The 10,415-nt window shown below is 32.9% G+C and overlaps 1 protein-coding gene across 1 annotated transcript; it reads left to right on the forward strand.

Annotated features, from left to right (window-relative positions):
- Positions 1–6,601: 6,601 nt before the first annotated feature.
- LOC129939517 (omega-amidase NIT2-like) lies at positions 6,602–7,801 on the forward strand. Its single transcript, XM_056047555.1, has 4 exons — positions 6,602–6,999; positions 7,115–7,295; positions 7,380–7,613; positions 7,692–7,801. The coding sequence occupies exons 1-4, from the start codon at positions 6,661–6,663 to the stop codon at positions 7,781–7,783; spliced, it is 846 nt and encodes a 281-aa protein (XP_055903530.1). The 5' UTR covers positions 6,602–6,660; the 3' UTR covers positions 7,784–7,801.
- The last annotated feature ends 2,614 nt before the right edge of the window (positions 7,802–10,415 follow it).

Genomic DNA, 10,415 nt, shown 5'->3' on the forward strand with positions numbered 1-10,415 from the left:
AAACTTGACCTCTTTTTTCAAAGTCTGTTCAGCTTTATTAAAGCATTTATAAAAGGAAAGTATTACTGAGATGATATTTGATAGTACTGTGATTTCTACCTTTCTCAATAAACATAGGCAGAAGCCTCTAAAAATTTTGAAAACTTACTGACTTAAACTTCAAAATAGTATATTACTATTAAAACCTTTTTACTTACGACATATAGTAGCTATATGACAAGTTTTGCACTCGTGCAAAACTTCAAACTCGAGATTTTAATCAAACATGATATTACGATGGTAGAGAAGTCGAAAAAAGTGGGTCCCGTGATTCCGTCCGGTCTGTTTTGTCTGTATGTCCACTCCACTGTTGGTACCTTTTTGTACCTATTATTTTAAAATATTATTCTTATAGAATAATGTTTTTTTTAAACATATTTTAATTGCCTCCGCCTTTATACATAAAACAATAAATACTTAGTACAAATTAAAGAAACGGGCCAGAAAGAGTTTATGTATTTTCTATTAGAATCACTTGTTCAACGTGTATACATTATACTAATGTAGGTATTACGTACAACCCCTATAAACGCACAAGAGACTGTAAACAACACATAGAATAGTACGTCTGAGTGGGTGGTTTCTTACCATAGCAGTTTAAAAAAAAGTGAACATTTTGGTTAACCCTAAATAACTCACGAACTGTACGCTAGAGTCTTCAATTAAATTTTATATTATATATTTAAAAGTATATTTTTGGAAAAAAATTAAAGTAATTTTTTTTTATAAATCAAAAAAAAAATCAAAAATAAAACTTGTCACCTCGTAAATCTTATGAATAAGAATGATTTTATCTCCAAAACAATTTTGTGCAGCAAAAAATAAGTTTTTTAACATCTGGTAAAATTTTGAGTAAAATCGAATGGAAGGTTTTTAAAAAAAAATAAAAATCTGAAAAAAACATTACTCAAAGTTTTTAAAAATTGAATTTTGACTCTAATATCTTTTCAAAAACTTGAGATTATGGCTTCAAACTTATTTGTCTTATTAGAAATATTGTTTCCAACATTCGAAAAAGTTTGAGAAATGCGAATTGATAGTTTTTTTTACAAAAAACTAAAAACCTAAAAAAATAATAAAATATTTTAAAAATTGAATTTCGACTCAAACATCTTTTCGAAACTTTAAGATATTGGATTTAAACTACTTTTATCTTTTGTAAAATATTGTTTACTTACGACTCAAATAGAATATCAAAAATTAAAAATATTGTCTTTAAACTTTTTTTATATCACAGAAAATATTGTCTTCGATATTTAATAGTTTTTTTTTATAAAAATCCAACAGTCCGTTTTTTCATAAAAAAAAAATAAAATCTACAAAAAAGAGTACGCTAATTTGGTAAAAAATTGATGTTCGGTTCTTGATATCTCTCAAATTAATTTCATTCCTCCAATCTGTAAAGATTAAAGAAATGCTACTAAAATGGTAACAAAACGAAATTATCAAACTAAACTATTTCTTAATATGAACATTATTTTTGGGGTTTTTAAGAATAATTCAACTCACAACTTTTTTAACCCAACACGAAAACCTACAAACTTTTTAAGCAAAACAAATCGACAGACGGAATTGGAAGTTATCAGTGTGCGTCGCATCCCAGCCTCTTTTTTCTTTTTGTATGAATATTGTTTGGAACTACTTCAACAATGCAGTTCCACTAAATTTTATAAGTTAAATGAGATTTAGTACCCGTGGCATGATGGTTAGTGCGTTGGACTGTAATGCAAGGAGTCTTGGGTTCAATTCCTGCCTGTGCCACCTTAATTTAAAAAAATAAATAATTTTCGCGGGTACTGCCTCTTGCGAGGAATTGACAAATCCTTCAAGAGTAATTCTTGTCATGAAAAAGTGCTTTCTCAAACTAGCCAACTAGCCGTTCGGATTCGGCCTAAAATTTTAGGTCCTTTCTGTTCCTGACAACAGTACTCGCACACAGGAATGGTTGAGAGTTGTAAGTCACTAGACCCTGGTTCACAACGGACTGTTGCGCCACCCCATTTGATTTTGAAATGAGATTTCCATGGCTAAAGCGTAGATAATGTTGCAGAAGGCATATTTTGGGAAAGACATTTCGAAACCAAAAGTTTTCGAGTGATACAAAGGGTCAAAAAAAGCAGACGGCCAGCTCTAACATCAAGGGATGGTTCTTGAAAATCCTGATTGCATAGTCCGAATTCGTACTCAACTCATTTGAATATCAGAAGGCTCAGTGAAAACGAATTCATTTGGGTCTAGAAAACAGAAATATCGATTGCTGCTGAAAACCCTTAATTTTTAAAAATGTCCGCTATGTCTACACTAAATTAAATTTCAGCATCTATTTGGTTTCAAAACTCAATTCAACACAAACTGACTTGAATTTTCTTAACCATTTTATTAACCTTAAAACAATACAAAATTCAAACCCTTAAAATCTTCCTTAAATTCATCGTAAACATCTTCCTATGCGATAAAAAGCAAAAATACTCATCATTACTCACATAAAGAAATTATCTGCTACCCAGTCAAGCATTTCTTATCTCAAAAAGCAAATCTCAAATTATACGGGCCAAAGGCTATCTTATGGTATTAGTTGGAACATTTCAGTTTACCCTTCGATTTATGGTCACATGTCGCGATAAAAAAGTGATTAGATAAATCTTTAGTGCAGATTAAACGTTCTCATCTGATTTTCTCCTGCCACTGCGCCGCCCGCTTCCGCCATAGCAGCAAACTTGATAGTATAAGGATAAGTTGATTGGAAAGAATCGCCTGCCTCCAAAAAAGGTCCTTGAAAACAAATAGAGGATATCCAAAAACTTCGTTGAACCGAGATGAAATTTTCAAAAAAAAGACTAAAAACGATTTTATGCTTTGTCCTATTAAATTTACAGACAATTTCTTGGGAGAAAATTTAAAATTGGTGTCCCTCGGTCTGCCAGTATTTTTCGTTCAACACACATTTTCTTCACTAAAAGACCTGAAAAAGTATATGACAAGGGGTGCGGCAGTTGAGCTTGAGCTCGAGCGTGGAACAAAGCTGAACACATCATGGCCGTGTGTTCGATAATCGTGCTGTCGAAACCAGCAGAATGAAAAATTACTGTCAAAGGTAGGAACGGAAACGGACTACGACTACGACGGCTACGAAAACGAAGTGGGCCGGGTCTTTGGGTGGGGGATTGGTTTACAATGCTCAAGACGGGACAACCAAAAACCAAAAAAAAAGACTCCACAGCAAGGACAGTTAAACTCTAGGGGCTGGCTGGTGGCTGATGGTTCCGCTGGAATGTGTGGTGCGGTGTATATAGAAGGTGGGAGTTGGGGTACACTGCTGGAATTGTCTTGATTAATGCTTTTGAGGTTTTCTGCGTTTTCCGATATCTTTTTGCGGGAGGATTTTCTTGCCTCGGTTTGGTCGTCTATTTCTTCTTTTTTGTCGCAATTCAAGGGTATTAACGAGATTTGTAACGTATTGCTCGTCTTTTTTTTTCGTTTATATTGCAAAAAGAAACCATTTTGGGGGGAGACTGGAAAACTTTGAAGGATTGCAAGGAAAATTTTGTTTTTTTTTCTGGTATTTTGGGTGCTATTTTAGCCTCGGAAACCATTTCTCAGATGCAATCATTTGTAAAATGCTATTACAAGCGTGGATTGCGAAAATTGAAAATTCCCTATTTTGTGTGTTCATAAGGGTAGGGGGTGCGCGCTTACAGCTGTAATGATGGTGCGTTGATAAGTTATAAGACGTAGACGAAGGCGAACAAAAAATAAATGCCAGAGTAAGAGAAGAAAATTACAATTTTAAAAAAATAAAAACCTTTAAATCTGAGTTTGAAAAAAGCTATAATGGAAATGTTGACAAATTTTAAACGAAAAAAAAAGTTTTAAGAATTTAATATTTATTTTATTTATATAATGGAAACATAAAATGAAATGGGATTTAATTTTCCACAAAAGGCGTAATGTAATGGAGTTTTTTTTTAATGTTTGATTCAAACAGAGTCAACCCCTATAATACTTTTTTCTAACCAAGTTTCTAATATATAAATATAAGATTGGATAGTCTTAAGATTAAATAGATACATTGTCTTAGAATAAAATAGTTTGTTGGCACATAGGGGTCGTAACTTAATATATTGCCTGAAGATTAAATTTAAATATTGTTTAATATGTTTGGCGTTGTAAAAATAAAAGTCGGTTGACTTGGCAATCCTCGGGGTATTCCTTCCCAGTTGTCAATTGTTGGATTTGTTGATTAGTTAGAGGGTTGTTGTCATGTTAAGCCACGTCGGTGGGCTTCAGCATAGAATGCAACGGCATCTTCATTGTTGACTTGAATTATGTTCTCATCTATAATGTCCATGACGCTGAGGTACCTGGCCTTTGGCAGTCGCTGTTGGGTTGTCATCCTTTCTATAAGTTGGTTCGGGTGTATAGATGAGTTACCTACTAGCTTTTTAGCCAAGAGTAGTAGGTAGTTGTCCAATGTATTTATTCTCGCTTCAGAATAGATTATGTCGTTTTGGAAGTATTTTTGACATTCCCTGTCAAGGACAAGCCCATTGCAGATTCTTAGGATCTTTCATTTGAAGGCTTACCAAACTGGAAAGCTGTATTCAATGACTGGTCTCAACAGTTGTTTGTACATCAGGATCTTAGTCTGTTGACTTAGTCCTTTGTTCTTCTTCATCAATGGATGGACACGATGAAAGGCCCAGCTGGCTCTACTAAGAACTTTCTGATGGGCATGCGGGTTAAACTTTAATATCTCTAGAAAATAAACTCCCTGGGAGTTTCAACTTCAAGTTTCTGCATATAGTCGTTTTTTGAGATCGTTGACAACCTTCTGAAGCACATGAGTTCCGGCTTTGCTGCGTTGATTTTAATGCCCTATTTATGGTTAAAATCAAAGAGGCGGTGGATGTGTGCTTCTACTTTCTTCACGGTTATATGTGATGACATTGAGGAGCAGTAGGTCAAGTAATCATCGGCTTATAGAAGGTTCTAGCAGTTGACGGGGTTAGGTCAGATGTCAGGAAGCTGTATAGAAACGGTCGAGCTTCCAATTGTACATACAATCTTCTGGAAGAGAGAAAAGAAAAAATATTTTAATTAGTGCGATTGGAAGGCCTAGCATGTGAAGTTTAAGGATAAGGCCTTCATCCATACGCTATCAAATGCTTTCTAAACATCCAGAAGGCATCCAACGGTGACACTTTGGCTATTAAGAGCTGTGGTGAGTCGTCGTGTTGAAACTTCTTCAAAGGATGCAGCGTCGAGTGGTTTTCCCGAAAACGAACTGTTATCATAGCAGAATGTTGTTAGTTTACTTAATACAAGTTCCTCCAGGAGTTTGCTGATGCTGCTCAGAAGAGATAGGAGTCTGTAGTAAGAAATGTAGTTCCGATCTCCTTTCTTGGGAATTGTCACCATTTTAGCAGTTTTCCATTTTTGGGGAATGCAGCTGTTGTTGAGGCAGTTGTTGAAGATGATTGTCAAATTGGTTATTTGTCAAGTTGGTTTCATTGAATACACTTATCTCTGAAGTGGGAGCCGGAATTTCTTGGTTGGCAAAGGCTTCCACTTTGTCAACCACTGAGACATAAAAGAATAAAATCTATACAAAAAATAGTACGAAAATTTGGTAAAAATTGATGTTCGGTTCTTGATATCTCTCTAATTAATTTCGTTTATCTAATTTGTAAAAATTTAAGAAATGCTACTAATATTGGTAAACATTTGTTGTCGACTAAAAACCTTTTTAACAAAACTAGCATTTCGAACTTATTTATTTCCATATATGTATAATATTGTTGGTAATTTTAAAATTTTCGACAGACGTGATGGGAAGTTATCAGTGTAAGTCCATCCCAGCCTCTTTTTATTATTAGAATTCAAAACTTGTAAAATTAAAAACATGACCCACGCTAATGTGTATTTTAAACTGTAATAAATATTTTTAAATGTCATATGGAACAGACTTAAAACTAAAAACAAACAAAGATATAAATATTAAAATCCAAACAAAAGTAAAAAATAGTCTTACTATACTTTATAAGATGGCAACCCTATTTTTCCTTGTTTTTCTCTTTTTAAAATAATAAGAAGATTCCACTTCAAATGAGACAAAATTATTATAATGAAAAAGCGAGTATGTACTCCCCGCTGAGGATGAGTCAAGGCTTGACAAATCAAATCTCTTCACCAACCTATTCTGGAAGCAAGCTTTATCAGTAACACCTTAGGTATTCCTTAACCTTATTTTAAATTGAAGTACAAATACCTAACGCAACGTATCACTCGGGGTTATCATCATTTCTGGAAACATTCCAATGTAAAAGTAAATTGATGATAACAAAAGTACATAACAAGACAAAATTAACCAAAGGTATTGGTCGCAAAGAGGTTGATACGACGATTATGATGCTGATGTTGGAAAAACAAGTTGTCCGCATTCTCATTGTCAAAGTTCAATACTTAATCAAAAACCAACAACAATAAATGCAAAAACAAAACTTTCAAAGAGATAAGACAATCTCAATCGAAACCCCTCACAAATCCAATATAAATTCCCACTCCAATTCCAATGACCATATCATACACAGTTTATACTTTGACTAGCACAAAAATTCCGCCATGAAAATTGCATTAATTCAGTTACTCGTTGGTTCAGATCCTACTGCCAATGTCAACCAAGCCGTCGAGGCAGTGAAACAGGCAAAGGCCAAAAATCCTGATTTAAAACTGGCCATTTTGCCAGAGTGCTTCAATGGTACATACGGAGTGGAACACTTTGCCCAATTCGCCGAGAAGGTGCCTCAGGGCCCGACCTGTCAGGTGCTCTCCAACCTGGCCAAAAACCTTGGCCTCTACTTAATAGCCGGGACGATAATCGAACAAGCTGATGGTGGTGATTTGTTCAACACTTGTACGGTTTGGTCCCCCGCTGGCAAGCTAATTGGCAAGTACCGCAAGGTATGTATAGTTTTGAATAATTCCAGCATCGTATTCAAGCTTTTATTTCTATCAACGCTCAACGCGCACTTGTTCCTGATGATGATGCCGATGCTGATAATGACTTAACCCCCAGATGCATTTGTTTGACATATACCTTAATTCTGAAGCTGGCGGTTGTATACAATTCACGGAATCATCAGCTCTAAGACCGGGCAACGAGTTCACCGTGGTCGAAATAGAAAATCGAAAATTCGGCATCGGCGTTTGCCATGATATGCGATTTGACGAATTGGCTCGGGTCTATCGGAAAGAAGGTAGGTCTATGCTCGTATAAGGTTGTGCCTCATCTCTGGCAAGGTAATAATCACCTACTATAATGTTGTGGATGTTTTTTCAAGGATGTGACGCGATTGTGTACCCTGGATGCTTCTGCATTACTCAAGGCCCAATGCATTGGGAATTACTGCAGAGATCCCGTGCCAATGATAATCAACTCTTTGTGGTGTCAGTTTCAGCGGCCCGCGATGTGAACGCTGATTATGTTGCATATGGACACTCAATGGTTGTGGATCCGTGGGGCAGGGTTATGTGCGAGGCGGCAGAAAAACCTGAAACTATAATCGCTGATATTGGTAAGTTCGAGGAGTTCCTCTGCTGTTTGGGGTGAATTTCGTTGGATTAAATGAGAGAATTTTGTTTTGGGATTATAGATTTTACGATGGTCGATGCAGTTCGAAAGCAAATTCCGATATATGGACAGAGGAGAGTAGACATGTATGAAACCATCAAATTGAAAAAATAAATGCGTGACTATACTTAACTAATGGAAAATTGCATTTAATGGTTTGAGTTTCAAATAAACGAAAATGGTAGAGCAAAGAAAGTAGTAGTAGTAGATTCGAAGTAGTTCCTGGATAAAAATGTCCCGAAAAATATTGTGCACTTATTTTATACGGTAAATAAAATTAAATTTTGAAAACCAGCAGAGTCGTGGACACTGACAGAATTATCACTTCAACCTAACTCAACCGTGGAATCAAGAAGACTCCACCATTTTCTAAAATGAACTGAGCATATTTTCGTCCAGTCTTTATCTTTGATTGATAAGAAATATTATTTTCGTTCAGAATTTTAATAACTCTGAAACAACTTGGTTCATCAGTTACAGTAAATAAAAAAAGTTTATTGTGACTATTTTTTTTTCAGAGAGAATTCCAAACGTTTCTTAGGGAAAAATCTTGGAATCTAAGTTAATCTTCTTATGGGATGAGCTGAAATTTTGTAATATAATCACCAATATTTTTGAAACTAGGCTTGATGGTTTGGTTAAAAAATGGAAAAAATATTTGTTTTTTATATTTGACTCGGTGGGGCGAAAATAATGTTTAAAAAAAAATTAAATGCGAGCCGCATTGATAATTTATAAATAAATGAAATGCACGACTTGATTGCACGAACTTGGTCCTTTATGCAAAGAGACTGCTTAAAAAATAACTATATAAGATTTTAAAATATACCTGTAAAATAGGTTTGTTATCAAAGATCTACTCGTAAGTGCCATTTGATTTGTCAAAAAAAACCCAATTTTTCAATTCTTTGTTCGAAAATCGTTAGACCGGTTTTATTTAAATTAATTTTTGAATATGTATATACAAATTTTTTAATTTTTCATAAAAATATTTTTGTAATGCAGTCGTTTAGAGATTGAATAGAAATTTTTTCTGGACGCATCATCATCATATTTATTTTTTCGTTAGCATGTCTCCCTTTTTCGACTCTCATACGGAACTAATTTTAACAAATAAGTTGTAAAAATAAAGAGAATTTTCCGTAGACTATGCGATTTGTATTTTATTGAATAATGATTTATAATTTGTTGAAAAAACTTCACTTTTATCATAATAAAAATATGAGATACTCGGAAAATATTATGTTAAGGGAAATGGTTTGTGTATTTGAATGAACTTATCGAATACACACCATTTTTGTCGATAAGCCAGTCTCATCCCGAAAATGAAAAAGAGGCTGGGATGCGACCCACACTGATAACTTCCCATCTTGTCTGTCGATTTGTCTTGATTAAAAGTTTGTCTATATGTACTCGTATCAATTTTTACCAAATTTGCGTACTATTTTTTGTAGACTTTATTTTTTATACAAAAACGGACAGTTGGATTTTTATATAAAAATTACTGAATATCGAAAACAATAATATTTTCTGTGAAATAAAATAAGTTTGAAGATAATATTTTTAATTTTTGAAAAGCTATTTGAGTCGAAAGTAAACTTTTACTAAGTTTTAGTATTATTATTTTTTAAGTTTTTATTTTTTATCAAGAAAGTTGTGAATTAGATTTTTCTCAAAATTTTACCAGATGTTAAAAATCTTATTTTTCGTTGCACAAAATTGTTTTGGAGATAAAATCATTTTAGATACGTAAAATTTACAAGGTGACAATTTTTGTCAGTTTTTTTGATGTATAAAAAAAACAGTTAATTCGATTTTTTTCAAAAAATATACTTTTTCTTTGATATCACGTTACAACATATAAGATACCACTTAATTCAAGTCTCTAACGTCATTGGTTGGTTGGTTGGTGAGAAATAAATTTTGTTATACAGATAATAAGGCAAAAAGATGCAGAAAGGGCTCTCAAGAAAATTGCGTAGGTGGTTTTTTACCATCGCATTTCAAAAAAAAAGGTGAACATTTGGTGATATAAAAGAAAACGTAATTTTTTTTGAAAAAAATCGAATTAACTGTTTTTTTTATACATCAAAAAAACTGAAAAAAAAATTGTCACCTCCAAATTTTTACGACTAAAATATGCTCTCATCTCCAAAACAATTTTGTGCAACGAAGAATAATTTTTTTGAAATCTGATAAAATTTTGAAAACAATCTAATTGACGGTTTTTATAAAAAATAAAATTTTAAAAAAAACATTACTCACAGTTTGTAAAAATTGAATATCGATTCGAATATCTTTTCAAAAACTTAAAATTTAGGCTTCAAACTTATTTCATCTTTCAAATAATATAGTTGTCAACATTCAGTAAAATTTTGAGAAAAATCGAATTGACAGTTTTTTTACAAAAATAAAAACCTAAAAAAATGTATAAGAGAAGATAAAAATTGATTTTCGACTCAAACATCTTTTCAAAAGTCTTATAAAAAATATTGTTTTGAACATTCGATAAAATTTTGAAAAAAATTGAATTGACAGTTATTGTACAAAAAATTAAAAACCTAAACAAAAAAACAATACTAAAACGGTAAAAATTTATTTTACTAAAATAGCTTTTCAAAAAATATTGGCTTTAAACTTATTTTATTTCACAAAAAATATTGTTTTCGATATTCAGTAATTTTTATATAAAAATCCAACAGTCCCTATTTTCATAAAATATAAAATCTACAAAAAATAGTACGCA

The sequence above is a fragment of the Eupeodes corollae genome, chromosome 1 (genome assembly GCF_945859685.1).
Source record: "Eupeodes corollae chromosome 1, idEupCoro1.1, whole genome shotgun sequence".
Taxonomy (NCBI): Eukaryota; Metazoa; Arthropoda; class Insecta; order Diptera; family Syrphidae; genus Eupeodes; species Eupeodes corollae.

Excerpts from the sequence above, each read along its gene's own strand:
- LOC129939517 (XM_056047555.1), top strand. The coding sequence starts at position 6,661 with ATGAAAATTGCATTAATTCAGTTACTCGTTGGTTCAGATCCTACTGCC. Across the intron at positions 7,000-7,114 it reads TAATTGGCAAGTACCGCAAG|ATGCATTTGTTTGACATATA; the intron begins GTATGTATAGTT and ends CTTAACCCCCAG. Across the intron at positions 7,296-7,379 it reads TCGGGTCTATCGGAAAGAAG|GATGTGACGCGATTGTGTAC; the intron begins GTAGGTCTATGC and ends TGTTTTTTCAAG.